The sequence below is a fragment of the Moschus berezovskii genome, chromosome 21 (genome assembly GCF_049115385.1).
Source record: "Moschus berezovskii isolate FMDL1 chromosome 21, NW_MosBer_1.0, whole genome shotgun sequence".
In the NCBI taxonomy this organism is placed as follows: domain Eukaryota; kingdom Metazoa; phylum Chordata; class Mammalia; order Artiodactyla; family Moschidae; genus Moschus; species Moschus berezovskii.
In genome coordinates this window covers 5,042,000-5,056,942 of record NC_142480.1, presented here as the reverse complement: position 1 = coordinate 5,056,942, position 14,943 = coordinate 5,042,000, and the positions used below count along the sequence as shown (strand labels likewise).

The 14,943-nt window shown below is 62.4% G+C and overlaps 1 protein-coding gene across 1 annotated transcript; it reads left to right on the top strand.

The window, feature by feature from the left end:
- Positions 1–5,189: 5,189 nt before the first annotated feature.
- Positions 5,190–13,035, top strand: SLC25A47 (solute carrier family 25 member 47). Its single transcript, XM_055418542.2, has 6 exons — positions 5,190–7,287; positions 9,498–9,541; positions 9,861–9,932; positions 10,549–10,731; positions 11,506–11,878; positions 12,195–13,035. Exons 1-6 carry the CDS (start codon positions 7,260–7,262, stop codon positions 12,473–12,475), a joined length of 981 nt encoding a protein of 326 aa, XP_055274517.2. The 5' UTR covers positions 5,190–7,259; the 3' UTR covers positions 12,476–13,035.
- The last annotated feature ends 1,908 nt before the right edge of the window (positions 13,036–14,943 follow it).

The window sequence follows — 14,943 nt, the reverse complement described above, 5'->3', positions numbered from 1 at the left end:
CGCTAGCTTTGCGTTCCTCCTTCCTCCTGTGGCTTCCAGCCTCGGGCAGTCATCCGCGGCCCAGCAGGGGACACGGACCCCTCTGCCCACTCCACGATCTCCCGTCCTGTTCCTTTGGGCTCTGTCCCCTGGAGCCCCCCCCACAGCTCTGTCCTCAGCCCCCTTGGGTGCCTGACTCTTGACTCCTGTGCCTTGCCCCTGGTGGGGGTCGGGGGGGGGGCAGGCTCACCTCCCAGATGAACCCCTCCCTATACAAAGGGAGGGTCACAGGCAGGCCTCTGTCACCGCTTTGAGCATCTGTTGTCCCTGAGGGTGGGTGTGTGTGTGTGTGGGGTGGTCCCCGGTGAGTCTGCCCGCAGGCACTTCCTGTTAAAGTGTGCCTGGTTCCATCCTTGGTCAGGGAACTACGAGATTCCGCACGCTGGGCGGTGTAACAAAATAAATAAAAATAAAAAAAGAAGTGCCTGTCTTTGCTTCCCAGCTGGCTCGGGCAGCTCCTCGTCCATGACACTTTGTCCCAGCCTCCCATCCTTCCCCAGTCTCTGCCCCACCCAGCCACTGCTTACGCTGGACGTGCCGTGCCCATGCCAATGAGCCGTGGCCACATGCTCCAGCTGGGGTGTTCCAGGCGCCTGCTGCAGTCCCGACAACCTACTTCTCAGCCTTACCTGGTGCTGCCCGCCTGCGGGTCTCGGCCATGCTGGGAACGCCCCCCCACCCCCGGCAGGCGCTCCAGTTCTGCCTGTGATTGGGGTCTCCCCCTTCAGGAGCACCATGGCTGCATAAAGGCCCTATGGCCTTCCGCTTGCTCTCTCTGGGACCCCTGACCACGGAGGACATTGGGCCTCTTGTGCAGACACGCGGGCAGTCCTGTGGGAGGTCCATGAGGCCAGGACCTGAGGCCTCCGGCAACAGCCCTATGAATACATCACTCTGGAGGGGGGGTTCCTCCAGCCCCCCAGATGGCTTCAGATGGCCACAGCATGAGAGACCCTGAGTCAGAGCCACACATCTAAGCTGGCCCCGAGTCCTGACCTGCAGAACTTGTGAGATGAATGGTGTCAGATGCGTCTCCGCATGGGGATAATTTCTGGGCAGAGAAGGAATGTACTCCCCAGGCAGGCCAGGGCTGCAGGGAGGCTGGGCAAGCCTCTGAATCATTGTTGGATCCCCGCGTGGGGTTTGCACAAGAAGGTGTGCTCTGGAATGAAGGAATGAATTATTGACAGCTGTCAATAGCTTCCCTTCCCAGATCAGCAGATCTGATAGGCCTGAGGCCCTGCCTTGACGAGAGCCTCATTCCTCAATTCCACCCTCTGGGGCCTTGAATCTCGTGGTGTCAGAGGTTACCTTGTCCTGGAGAGAACCTCCCAGCCAGTGGGCCCCAGGGATGCCTCCTGTGCATCACTGAAGGGGTCACAGGGGCCTGGGAAATAGGAGGGGCTGCATGAAGTGACCAGAGGGCTTAGGTTACGGCTTGGGCATCTGGGAACTGAAGAGACGGGCCAGGGGGTAGATGGGGACAGGGCAGGACTGGAAGCACCTGGCCACTGGCCCAGGCCTGAGGCTGCTGGCTGGCACTCCAAGGGTCACTTCTGCTCCGTCTGATGACCAGTGCTGGGGAGCTTCAAAGTCCTTACTGCGTTAGCCCTGCTTCAGGTGGCTGTTGTCCCTGTTTGCAGATAGGAAAACTGAGTCTCAGGGTCACATTAATCAGTGCCCCGCCTTGGCAGCACTGGGCTCAAATTCCAGGTCTTCCCGCAATTGTCATTGTTGCTTTCTGGGCTGCGGTGTCCTTGCCTGTAACACAGGGATGGCTCCAGGTGCCTGGAGCTCTGTGCTGAGCTCAGACACAAAGACACCGCTCCTGGGAGGCATGGGGGCAGGGTAGCCGAGGGCAGCCCTTCCTGTTGGCCCCGTTGCCCCTGTGGAGGCACAGGCTGGGGACACCCTGTTGTATGCTTTGCGACCCTGAGACCCTGGGAGCCAGGGCCCTAACCCCTCAGGATGTCAGAGGGAGGCCAGGGTGTCTGGGAGGTCTGAGGTGGGGGGTCATCAACCATGCAAACCAGTCACACCCTAGAGATGCTCCCCCACCTGAAGATGGGTGCAGCCTCAGCTCCCGCCTGTGGCTGTGTGGTCTGCAGCACCCAGCGGGGCGTCGTGGGTTGCAGGCAGAGCATGGCAGGCGCCAAGCCCCTGAGCGTACAAACTTGTCTCCCCTCCCATTTTACAGATGGAGAAACGGAGGCTTAGAGTGTCATGGCGTGAGCCAGGAAGACTCCGGAGTCTCCTGAACTCATCCAAGTCTTGCCAAGGAGCCTCATTTTCTGGAAATGCCCATCTCTGGAGCTGGCCCAGTGTCCCACTCTGGACTCATTGCCTGGAAGTCCCACTGTCCCCATCCCTACCCTTCCAAATCCTGCCAAAATGACAAAGTGCATGATAGGTAAAAATAGTTTAGGTGGATTTCCCTGGTGGTCTAGTGGGTAAGAATCTGCCTGCCAATGCAGGGGACACAAGTTAGGTTCCTGGTCCGGGAAGATCCCACAGGCCGCAGGGCAGCTAAGCCGGTGAGCCACACCTGCAGAGCCGGTGCCCTGCAACAAAAGGAGCCACCGTAGTGGAAAGACCTCACACCACAGACAGAGTTGCCCCCACTTGGCCGCAACTAGAGAAAGCCTGGGCTCCACAGCAAAGACCCAGGCCAGCCAAAAGGAAAGAAACAAATGTGAATCGTTCAGGGGTGTTTGACCCAGCGAACTCCCCTCTGAGAAGGTACCCACTGAAACACAGAGACCTCAAAACATAATTCCTGGAGCACTTTCTGTATTTTACAGGCTTCTGCCGCTTGCCTGTCCTTGACATCACCCGCAAGTTACATCATAACAGTGATATTTCTTCCTTTATTTCCATTGCGCCATGAGGCTTGTGGGGTATTCGTTTCCCAAACAGGGATCGAACCTGTGCCCCCCGCGTAGGGTCTTAACCCCTGGGCCTCCCGGGAAATCCCATAACGGTGATCCTCAGGGCTACAGGTTTGGCTTCAGGAGCCTAGGGCCTGCTGACCCTTTAGTCCTCCTGGAGCCTTAAAAAAAAAAAAGGGCAGAGCTGCCCTTTTACAGACAAGGACACTAAGGCCCCAGGGGACCTCACAGAGAGACCCTCAGGGTGAGGGCCACGCCCAGGCAGCCTGGCTCAGCCTCCTGGTCCACCCTGCGGGCACTGTGGACACACAGGAGTGAGTCCCCAGGTGCATGGCGTCCCAGACGAGTTGAGAAGGAAAGGCAGCAAGTCACAAAATAGTGAAAAAAGATGTGTGTCTGCGTCCTGCCGGGAGGCGGGGCCTTCGCCTCGATGCCGGCTGTGTCTCTTCGGTCTGGATGTCTTGTTAGTAACTTGAAGTTATCCCTCTTGTTATAACGTGTAAGCGCGCCTTTTAGGATATCAGGTTCCTCCGCGGCACCTCGGCCTGCAGCGCCTCCGCCACCGCCACCATGTCCGTGAGGCCTGCTCCCCGCTTCCCCTTGTCCCGGGGGCCCCTGGTGTCTGTGCTGTGTCTGTCTCCCCCTACAGGATGGCTCGGAATTCCTCCCTTGGGCCTCCTGGGGTTGCGCGGGGTGAGGCCCGGCTGTTGGAGGAGAAAGCCGAAAGTCAAAAGCCGACCTTTCTGCTCAGAGCAGTGACCCTTCGGGGTGGCCCCAGCGGGTGCCCTGGGCTCTGACTCCTGCCATGCACGCAAGACTCAGAAAGGTCGCACCACTGGCCCAAGGTCACACAGCTGGGGGGGTGGAGCCAGGAGCCAAATCAAGGCTGAGGCGGCCTCCTGTTGTCTCCCCCAAACCATGTGGGGGTAAGCCACAAGCCCTCCTGAGCCCAAACCTCTGTCCACCTGCCCCCAGGGGGCTTCCTTGCCGTGTCCTGGGTCAGGTGCGAGCAGATGACTCTGCCCCGGGTTCATCCGTCTGTCTGTCCAGCCATCATCTAGCCTCTACCCACCCACCCACGCACCCATGTTTCCATCCGTCTGTCCTTCCGTCTATCTGTCGTTCTGACCATCTGTTGCCCAACCACCCATCCACTCACTGACTCATTTTTTTCACACATCTTTTCATCCACTCTCCCCGGGGTGCCCACCGTGGGCCGGGCACTGGGGCTCAGAGACAGATGCAGCACGGCCCTGCCTGCCAGCAGCTCAGAGCTGGCTTGGGACGTGTTCAGACCTGCACAGGGCAGCCTCTACAGTGAGGCGGCATGTTTTCTGTTTCTGCTGCGGGAAAGGGTGGTTTGGGCATGTTTGTTCAGGAGGCAAAGGGCGCGTGAAACTTGGCGACAGTGACAGAGAAAACACGCTTGTCTGAAATGCCACCTCTAGGGCTGCCCTCACACCCCCACCCAACCCTCCCCGCTCTGACTGTCACTGGCACAGACTGCTCTCTGGCAGACTCATTATTTATTTTTTGTGTTGGCTGTCTGTCTCCTCCCCTGGATCATAGGATCCACAGGGAAGGGACTTTTGCCTGTGTTTACTGCTGTGTTTATTGAAGTGGCCCGGTGCCTAGGATGTGGCATGCAGTAGACATGAAGTGTTTGTTGCGTGGGTGGGAGGTATGGGCAGGGGGGTGGTTGGGGGTATGGTTGGGGGCATGGTTGGGGGCATAGTTGGGATGGTTGGAGGTATGGTTGGGGTAGATGGTTGGGGGCATGATTGGGGGAGATGGTTGGGATGGTTTGGGGATGGTTGGGGGTATGGTTGGAAGGATGGTTGGGGGTGGTTGAGGGGTGGTTGGGGGTGTGGTTGGGAGTGTGGTTGAGGGTGTGGTTGGGGGGATGATTGGGGGTGTTTGGGGGTATGGTTGGGAACATGTTTGGGAGTATGGTTGGGGGTATGGTCAGGGGGTGGTTAGGGGGGTGTTGGGGGGTGGTTGGGGGTATGGTCAGGGGGTGGTTGGGGGGATGGTTGGGGGGTATGGTTGGGGGTGGTTGGGGGGGTGTTGGGGGGGTTGGCGGTATGGTTGGGGGTATGGTTGGGGGGTATGGTTGGGGGTGGTTGGGCGGGTTGTTGGGGGGCATGGTTGGGGGGTGGTTGGAGGTATGGTTGGGGGTGTGGCTGGGGGAATGGTTGAGGGCGTGGGTGGGGGGCGTGGGCAGGGTGGGCTGTTGGGAGACCAAGCTGGGGGTGGTGTGGATGGGTAGAGGGAGTAGATCTGAACGTGAACATGAGGGGCCACCCTCAGGACTGGTGCCTCACAGGACGCGGGGTGCAGGGAAGGCGCCCAGGGCGGCCCCTGGGCTCTGGCTCGGGTGCCCGGGGCCGACGCTCTGCAGGGAACATGGAGCTCGACCACGCGCTGTTTCCTCAGTTAGACCACGTGCCCCAAGTTCCCTCACCGTCCGAAGAACAGGCATCTGCAGTGCAGCGCCCCAGCTGGACGTAGCCTGCTCAGAACAGGCCTGTCCCCTCCCTCCTTCTGGAGCCTGAGCTCCTACTAATGCAGCCTGCATGTTTGGCCAGCCACTCCCACAGGGCCACACCCAGAGCGTGCCCCGAGTGGTCCCCGACGTGACGCGGGTGGCGTCCTCCTCTCGTGGAGGCAGAGACGGATGTACGGAGAAGTCAAGGGCTCGCCCGAGGTCTCGGGGCTGGGATCTGAGGGCGGGTGGCCTGGCTCCTAACCGGATGCTGGCCTGCATCTCTCTAAAGGTCAAGGTTGGCCTCAGGACTGGCCTTGGACGGGCTGCCTCTTGCCCTTTGTCCTCTGTCGTGGCAGTGGCCACTGCCAGCCTGTGTCCCCCACCCGCCCCACAAACATCTGGGCAGGAGGCGGGGCTCCCCCTCTGTCAGGGCGACCTGGTCAGGGTCAGCCTGCAGTCCCCCGGGCAGGGGACAGGAAACAGGGGGACACACGACCCCTGCCCCAGGGCTGCCTGGAGGGGGCTGCCAGGGTGCTGCTGTGCCAACACCTCTTCCAGTCCTGCCAGCTTCCAGGTTGGCAGAACACGCACCGTGTGTGACCCTGGGCAAGTGCACAGCCTCCCTGAACTTCAGTGTCCATGAAGGGCTGTGTTCCGGTGTCACGTGGGGGGTGAGATTTATGAGGGCAGGGCCCATGGGTCTCAGGGCCTGTTCCATGGCATCAGAAAGGGGCTGGTTGGGTAAGTATCCGGTGATGAAATCCAGCCCTGCTGCCTGCATGGCCCTGGATGACTCCTTTTTCTGGGCCTCAGTGGCTCCATCTGTAAAATGGGAGCGTCAGCCCTGCCTCCTCCTGGGGCTGTGACAAGGACGCCCTGAGATGGTGCAGACGGAGGGCTTGGTTAACTAAAGCGGGGGCACGGCCAGGGCGAGATCACCATCCTTTGCAGTGGTTCCCAGTGACCAGCCTCTTATTGGAGTGGTTTCCCCTTTAGGAGTGCCCTGATTTGGTTGGAGGCGAGGTCAGGAGCCCTGGCCCCTGGTCCCCTTGCCAAGCGAGCCCTGCTCAGAGCTGGGTCTGTGCTGGGTGCTGGGGACTCAGAGTTGGATCTGGCTGGAGCTCTGGGCACACAGAGACGGATGTGGAAGCAGCAAGGGGAGTGGGGTCCAGGGTGGTATGAAGGACGTGGAGGGGACCTTGGCCTGTGGCTGGGCTGCTCACAGGAGGCCCTGGCCAGCCTCCCTGAGGCTTTGTCATTGGTGGCCCATCGCCCCACTCCCTCCCTGCTAGCTGGAGCTCCCTGGGGATGGGACTGGGCTGCCTGAGCACAGCCTCAACTCAGAGAGTGTTTGTTGAATGAATAAGTGAGGGAGCGTTGATGGTTACCTGGGCAGGAGCAACTCCAGGGGAGTCAGGGAGGCCCAGGGATGGATAAAGGCTGAGCCTGGGTTTGGAGAGATGGGGGAGTCAGAGTCTCCCCGGGGGGTGGTCTGAAACCTGGGCCTGCAGGTGTGGGCATGGTGATCCTACTTTCTGAATCTGACGTCACCCGTGGCCTCTCACACACTTCCCGACCCCTGGATCCCGAGGCCACTGGGACAAGGGTCCTTTGGGGTAGGTGGGAGGGAGTCCAGGTGGGCATTGACCTGCCTGCTGCCTGGCACGGCCTCTGCCTCTGGGGCCACTGGTCAGCAGGCTCCACTTCCTGTCCCCGCCCCCACCATGGGTATTTAAGATCTGCGAGGAGCCCACAGGGAGCTTTGGAAGCCACCCTGGTGGTGGCACCAGACCGACCTCTCAGGCAGCCTGACCCCTGTGCCTTCCCCACCACCAGCGCTGTCCATGGATTTTGTTGCTGGAGCCATCGGAGGTAACAGTGGGCAACATGGGGCCTCAAAGGGGGCCGTTGCTCCCGAGGGAACCGGGGTGGGGTGGGGTTCCTGGAAGGGGGCGCTCTGTCCCAGGGCAGCAGTGAGGTTTGAGGCCTTCAGGAAGTGGCCAGTGCCTGGCGGGGGGCCACGGGTGCTGGGAGGAGAGAAGAGGTTTCCCCAGAGATGACGGGGCAGGCAGCCCAGAGCCCAGGAGGAGCTGGGTCTGCTCCGGCCTGGGGGGCTCGGCCTGGAGGCTGAGGGGTGGGCAGGGGTGGGGGTGCGGGGGGTGGTGGTCTCTCCGCCTGGCCAGGGGGAGGCTGGGAGCCATGCGCATGGAGAGGATGGGACCAGAGGCTCCAGGGGAGGCTGCACGGTGGGGCCCAATTGCAAGGGCAGAGGCATGGTGGGGGAGGGTCCCGGATGAGCCTGGCACCCTGGCTCTGTGCACCCGTGGGCCCGTCCCCACCTGGCTGGGCCTCCAGCCCATTTTCACCTCTGGAGAGAAGGCTGTTGTGAAAGCTGGATCCAGGAAGGGGATCTGCTCCTCCCAGCTTGGCTCGCACAGGCTATTTTGGGTGAGGTGCCCTCGACCTCTGTCCTCTTGTGAAACAGCAGGGGCTGCTCATCAATACTTCTAGGAATAGCATGGGGTGTTCTCTTCAGAAGGGGTGGGCAGTGCTGAGATGAGAATGACCCGGGCCCCAGCCTTACCAGTGCGCTGCCTGAGGTTCCCGCTGGGGGCCGGGCCTGAGGCTTCCCTGGTCGTCAGTCCTCCTAAGGAGCTGGGGCTTGACCTGCCCCGGATCTCACAGCAGGAAGGGCTCCCAGGTCTCACATCTTCCCGCCAGGGCCCCGGGAAGGCCTGGGTGGAAGGGACTCCTGCTCTCTGTGCCTGGCACTGGGACACGGGGAGGCAGACCTGGGCCTTTTCCTTGAAGAACTCGAGTTCTGGATAGCAGCAAAGCCCTGTGACAGCCATGTGACCAACGTGTTTTCTGGCACAGGGGCAGCCCTGAGTATGGGGGTCAGGGAAGGCTCCATAGAGGAGGTGATGGTATGGCAGGGTTTTGATGGATGAGTAGGAGTTTGGTGTGGTATATGTAAGGGTTATGTCTGCGTGCTTGCTTAGTTGTTCAGTCGTGTCTGACTCTTTGCAACCCTATGGACTGTAGCCCGCCAGGCTCCTCTGTCCGTGGGATTTCCCAGGCAAGAATACTGGAGTGGGTTGCCATTTTTTCTTCCCCACGGGACCTTTCCAACCCAAGGATTGAACCCGTGGTTCATGCCACGTCTCCTGCGTGGCAGCCGGCTCTTTACCACTGAGCCCCCTGGGAAGCCTGTGTGTAAGGGTCGAGGAAGGTAATTCTCCTCCAGTCAGTGAGTCAGTTTTTTGGCTTCACTCTTTTTGTTCCTTCACTCCTTCACTCACTTTATTATTTCATTCGTGCATATTTGCTGAGTCCTGGGACACACAGTAAACAGGGCACAGCCCCCACATACCTGACTGTTTCAGGGGCCCCCCCGAGCGCCCCGGCCCGGGGTGAAACCGCAGGGACCTGCCCACTCTCTGTCTTCCGTGTGGTAGTGCCAGGGGCTTGAACATGAGTCACGAGACCCCGGTGTTAGGAAAGGAGAAAGGGAAAGAAGGTGGCACCTGTCCTTTGGGCAGGAGGCAGAGAGCCCTGGTCCGGGAAGCCTCGAGTTCTACTCCGTTTCATGCAGACTTGTGCTTCCAGCAATCCCTCTCAGAGGCCTGGTGCCCCGGGCTTTCTCCACCCCCAGCCTCTGCCTGGGCTGTCCCCTTCCATCCCCTCGCTGAGCTGTGAGGCGCAGCGGCCTCCTGGCTTGCAGACAGACCCTTCACAGCCTGAGGCTTGAGCATGAGCTTGGCCTGGCTAGGAGACGAGGCCCAGCAAACAGCCCAGTCCTTCCGGAGCGTGAGGCTGGAGGGGAGGCCGTGGAGCACCCTTGCCTCTCAGAAGGAGGGTCCAGGGGGCCAAGACTCGGGAGAGACCACATCACGTTACCCTTCTGAGCCTCAGTTTCCTCATCTGGAAAGTGAGGGTCGCTCTCCCCCTCTTGAGATGTGGTGTGGACAAGAACAGCCTGGTGGGGTCTCTCTCAGTGGGAGCGTGGTCAGGGTCCCCCTCCTTCGCTGGGACGGCTCAGCCTCCGGCTCTCCTCACCAGCTCCCCTGGTTTTCTGACAGGTGTCTGCGGTGTTGCTGTGGGCTACCCCCTGGACACGGTGAAGGTACAGTCATTGCCAGGCCCCTGCTACCCACCCCAAGGCCCCTGCCTGGGCTTAGGTCCCCTTCTATGGCCAGAAGAACTTTCTAGCCTGCTGGTCAGACCCTGTCTCTCCCCCCCACCTCCCCTCGTGTACTTAGGACCATCGGCGCCCCCTTCTCCCTGCTGAGACTCAGGTCGCTTGGCTTGAAGGGGGTCACTGTCACTGCTCTGCCCACAGCATGGCTGCGACCATCAGGGATTGGTTCTTGTCCTTCCCTGGGGCCTGCCGACCTTGCCCCAGGCCTGGAGCCACCCCTTCCTGAAGTCCACTTTTCCCACAGGTCAGGATCCAGACGGAGCCCAAGTACACGGGCATCTGGGACTGCGTCCGGGACACGTATCACCGAGAACGGGTAGGCCTGGGGCCAGGGTCATGGGCAGGGGGGTTAGACTTCGGGGCTGCCACTCACCAGCCAGCCTGGCAATCCTGAGCTCCTCTCTGAGCCTAGCTATACCAGCCCCCTGGATTCCTCTGAGGACGAGAGCTGGCACATAGGAGGCACTCAGAATGAGGTCGTGCCTCCAGGAGAGGGTCTGGAGGGGGCATCCGGGGACTTCAAAGCTCAGGGGAGGACCCACCAGGCAGGCACCCCTCCAAAGAATGCTGGGTAGAGTCATCAGGGGTCCAGCTCAGAGCCCCATCTGGAGGAGGGGTCTCAGGACCACTTGCCAAAGTGAGCTTGGGAATCGGGACCGGCCAGAGGGGAGCGAAAGAGAAGCAGCAGTGGCCATGCTGCTAGTTCAGCACCACTATCGTCACAGCAGCCCCCGGGCGGGCCTGGCCTCCGGGGTGTTCCAATCCCCACTGTACAGCTGAGGAAACTGAGGCTGCCTTGCTGAGGTCCCGCGGCTGGGGGTGAGAGGTGAGAGCCGGCTCCTGGGTCCAGGGGCCCCAAGGGCAGCCGTTCCTCCTGCCCCCACTGCTGGCCGGGCCTCCAGCCTGACTCAGGCCTCTGCGCCTGCCGCCAGGTGCGGGGCTTCTACAGGGGCCTCTCGCTGCCCGTTTGCACCGTGTCCCTGGTCTCATCCGTGTCCTTCGGCACCTACCGCCACTGCCTCGCGCACATCTGCCGGGTCCGCTACGGCAGCGCTGAGGCCAAGCCCGCCAAGACCGACGTCACGCTCTCCGGGTTTGCCTCTGGCCTCGTCCGCGTGAGTAGGGGCCGGGTGAGGGGGTCCGGGGCCCCAGTGGGGGGAGCGGTGGATGGAGGCTGGGGGACTGTGGCTGAGGATGCAGCTGCCTCGACAACCGAGGGCAGGCTAGGGGGCCTCTCTGAGCTTCTGTCTCTTCATCTGTTAGAGGTGTGCTGAGGTCACACATGTCAAGCCCCCAGCCCAGGGGGCTAACCGGTACGAGCACCCACGAGATGGTAGCCAATAGTATGAGTAAAACGATCCTATGTTATTAATATATGTTAGTATTGTCAGTGCTCACAGTAAGTGTTTCATTACTCTAAACATTAGTTAAATAACACATTAATATGTCGATCCCTGGCTCAGGAAGAGCCCCTGGAGGAGGAAATGGCAACCCACTCCAGTATTCTTGCCTGGAGAATCATGGACAGAGGAGCCTGGCGGATTACAGTCCGTGGGGTCTCACAGAGTTGGAACTGACTGAGCGCTTTAGCAGCGGCAGTCATAAACAGATGAATGGCATGACTGAGTACTTTCTTGAGCTGGAGTCACACTGCCCTGACACCTACAGTGTGATGGGTGCTCTGCCAGCAGAGGATGCGCAGCCGAAGGAAGGGCTGGCTTCGGTGGGCAGAGCTGGCTTTGAAACTGCCCCGCCGTGGGCCGTGGGCCAGCCTGGAGCTTCCTGGGGCTCACGCTCCCTTGGAGGGCACTGTGGGCCGCGGAGGCTACGGGAGCCCCGGGGCAGGGCTCCCAGGCAGCGCTGCCTCCTCACTGTGTCCCCTCCCCCAGGTGTTCCTGACCTCGCCCACTGAGGTGGCCAAGGTCCGCCTGCAGACACAGACACAGACGCCGGCGCAGCAGCGGCGCCGTTCCTCGGCCTCGGGGCCCTCAGTGCCCGCGGTGCCTGCGGTGCCCGCGGCGCCTGCGGTGCCCGCGGCCGGGCCCCCCACGTGCCCCGTGCCCCCCGCGGGTCTGCCGCCTGGGCCCAGGTACCACGGGCCGCTGCACTGCCTGGCCACGGTGGCGCGGGAGGAGGGGCTGCGTGGCCTCTACAAGGGCAGCTCGGCCCTGCTCTTCCGGGACGGGCACTCCTTCGCCACCTACTTCCTCTCCTATGCCATCCTCTGTGAGCGGCTGACTCCCGCCGGCCAAAGCCAGCCAGGTGAGCAGGGGGGCCTGGGGCCCGGGGCGGTGCAGGTTAGGGTGTGCAGGGGGGTGGTCAGCCCAGCCGGCATTGCAGCCTGGAGAGGAGACAGGTTGAGGCCAGGCTGGCCCCGGGGCCCGTAGGTGGGATGCTCGTGGCCCCCAACACGAGTCAGGACAGGCCTGCTCCGGTGGCGGTGGGCAGGTCACGTGGGTGGCGAGAGCCCAGGGCACCCTCACGGCCAGGAGGCCCTGCCCTGGGTGCCCGCCCCCGCCCCCCGCCCAGTCTCCCGGGTGCGGCTTCTAACCGAGGCGCCCGTGCGTTCTCCCCGCAGATGTCTCGGGCGTGCTGGTGGCCGGTGGCTGTGCCGGGGCGCTGGCCTGGGCCGTGGCCACCCCCATGGACGTGATCAAGGCGCGCCTCCAGGCGGACGGCCAGGGCCGCCGGCGCTACCGGGGCCTCCTGCACTGCGTGCTGACCAGTGTTCGGGAGGAGGGGCCGCGCGTGCTCTTCAAGGGGCTGCTGCTCAACTGCTGCCGTGCCTTCCCCGTCAACATGGTGGTGTTCGTGGCTTACGAGGCCGTGCTGAGGCTCACGCGGGGCCTGCTCACATAGCTGGTGCCTCCCACTCACCTCGGGGGTGGGGCGCCAACCTGCAAAGAGCTCCCAGAGGGGCCTGCAGGAGCTGGAGGAGGTGGAAGGGAGTGCGAGGGTCGGGACCCAGGGGGCTACTACCCCCCAGCATGGCCAGGGCCTCCCCGCCCAGCGACAGACCACGAGGGGAGGTCCGGGGGCCCGCCTGGCGATGGCCAGGTTGACCTGAGGGTCAAAGCCAGGGAGGAGTGGGTGGGCCCCGGGATGAGGATGTGTTGGCCCAGGACTGTCTGTGCATTTGGTCGGTGGGGCCACCCCTGGCTCCCCTTTCAGCCTTTCCCCGCCGCCCCGTGCCCTCAGGGCACCCCTGTGTCCGCCTGACACCCCCTCCTGCACCCCACCCCTCCTCAGTCAGCTCTCCCTGCTGTGCGGGCCGCCCTTCAGGCTGGGACCCGGGCACAGCTGTCGGGCGCCCGCCTGCTCGGTCCCCACACCGGGCAGCCCCGGGAGCTTCGTGTGAGGCCTGGTCCCCCTTGTTCTGCGGGGAGCTGTTGCTAATAAAAGGTTTTTCTCAGGCTGCTCAGGCGTGTTGCTCTGCGGTCTGTGGGGCTGTTGACTGGTTTTCCCCATCGTCAGCTGGTCCTCGGAGGCCAAGGCCCTTGCCACCTGAGGGGCCGGGGCGGCCACCAGGTGGACGGTGCATGGAGGCCCAGCCCAGCTCCCCCCGACTCCCCCGGTCTGTGTGAGGAGCCTGCCGCAGCATGAAGCCGGTTCTCACCGCCCACCCTGTCCCAAACCCACCCGCTTTCTGAGTCAAGACTAGGGCCTGCAGGAGGGGGCGGTCCGTGTATCCTCAGCACCGCTGGGTCCTCACGCAGGTCATCACGACGGCTCAGAGGGGGAGCCAGGCCTGCCCAAGGCCACACGGCAGGGAGGACAGGGGACCTCACACCCGCACTTCTGTGATCCCAGCTGTCTCTCGGGCACCACGTGGCTTCCAGGGATGGTCCAGCATGAACGGCTGGGTTCCCACTGTAGCAGCCCTCTGGTAAAGCCAGGTGACCCCTGCTTGGACACTCAACTCATTCAGACACCAGCCTTGACCGTGACTTTGGACTGAAGGATATCCAGGGTTCTAGCTGAACAGAAAACTCTTTCCTGCTCCCAGAAAACATGGGTGGACCCTCCTCTGGCCTCTGCTGTCCCAAGACCCAGGCATTTGCTTACCCCCTGTGCTCTCTATGGGAGCGCCCCCTCCCTGCCTCTGCCTGGCCGACCGCAGGTTCCAGATGGCACTTCCTCCAGGAAGCTCTCCCTGCCTGCTCTGCCCCCCTGAGCCCCCGGCTCGCCGTCTGGTCACATCCATCTCCTGCCCCCACCCCCACTCTACCTGAGACTGCAAGCTGCCTTGGGCAACTCGCTTGGTTTGGATTATACCCAGGTCAGAGTCTGGCACACAGCCAGTGCTCGGGGTATGTGTGTGTGTGTGATACACTGGTGTCATACAGTCATTGCTTGGGGTGTGGTGTGTGTGTGGAATTCACGAGTACGTGAGTGAATGTAGCCCCGCAGAGCATTCCTGGGAGTTCACCGGCAAGCTGGTGAAGATGCTGGGACGTCCTGGCCAGGTGCTGGCAGAAGAGGGTCAGCGAACAAAAGGTTTCACCAGCTGTCGGACCCTGTGTCCTCTTCCTGACAAGAGCGTTGCTAGCCTGCCCAGGTGCTTTCGCCCTGGACATGGAATTACCCCTTCCTCCAGGGGCGGGTGGGGACCATCGGTCACCGAGCACTGGCCCTGCCGCGCTGGGGGAGCGGCTCTGCCTCACTCGGGCCACAGCCGTGGAGAGGCAAGGCCCTTCGGAGCGCGGAAATGAAGGGCGGGGAGGAGAAGGGCCGGCCCAGAGCCGACAGGGCGCTTCCCAGGTGGCGGAGCAGTAGAGACCCCAGCTGCTGACGCAGGAGACGTGGGGGTGTGGGGTTGAGCCGGGTTGGGCCCGGCCCCTCTCTCCACCTGAGCAGGCTCCTCGCTGCCCCCCAGACCCAGCTCCGCCGGGCCCACCAGACTGGGCACCTCTGAGGTGCAGTGAGGTCTGAGGGGCAGACACTAACAGTCATGGCGGCTTACCCCACAGACAGCGCTGGGCTGCACACCTGCCCATCCCGATTCAGGGCTTCTCTCGGGAACTCTGAGAATCCAAACGTGGCGGGTGGGAGCGTCTGTGGCCCTTACCAGCAGTGACTCTGGGCATTGACCTCTGACCCACGGCCCAGCTGACCCAAACATGAGGTGTCTGTCGTCGCTTCTGTTAGACCAGGGGGTGGGGGTGAAGTCCCTGCCCCTCCCAGTCACTGGCTGTTGTGGGGCTGCAGCCCTGTCCTCTGAGACCCCAGGACAATGCCCACCCTCCCCGGGGCCCCGCCAGCCCGGGGACTTGGCTGTGGTCCCTCCTGAGAGGCAGGCACAGGGGAGCAGAGAGGTTACCTTAGCT

Excerpts from the sequence above, each read along its gene's own strand:
- SLC25A47 (XM_055418542.2), top strand. The coding sequence starts at position 7,260 with ATGGATTTTGTTGCTGGAGCCATCGGAG. Across the intron at positions 9,933-10,548 it reads ACACGTATCACCGAGAACGG|GTGCGGGGCTTCTACAGGGG; the intron begins GTAGGCCTGGGG and ends GCCTGCCGCCAG. Across the intron at positions 11,879-12,194 it reads CGCCGGCCAAAGCCAGCCAG|ATGTCTCGGGCGTGCTGGTG; the intron begins GTGAGCAGGGGG and ends TTCTCCCCGCAG.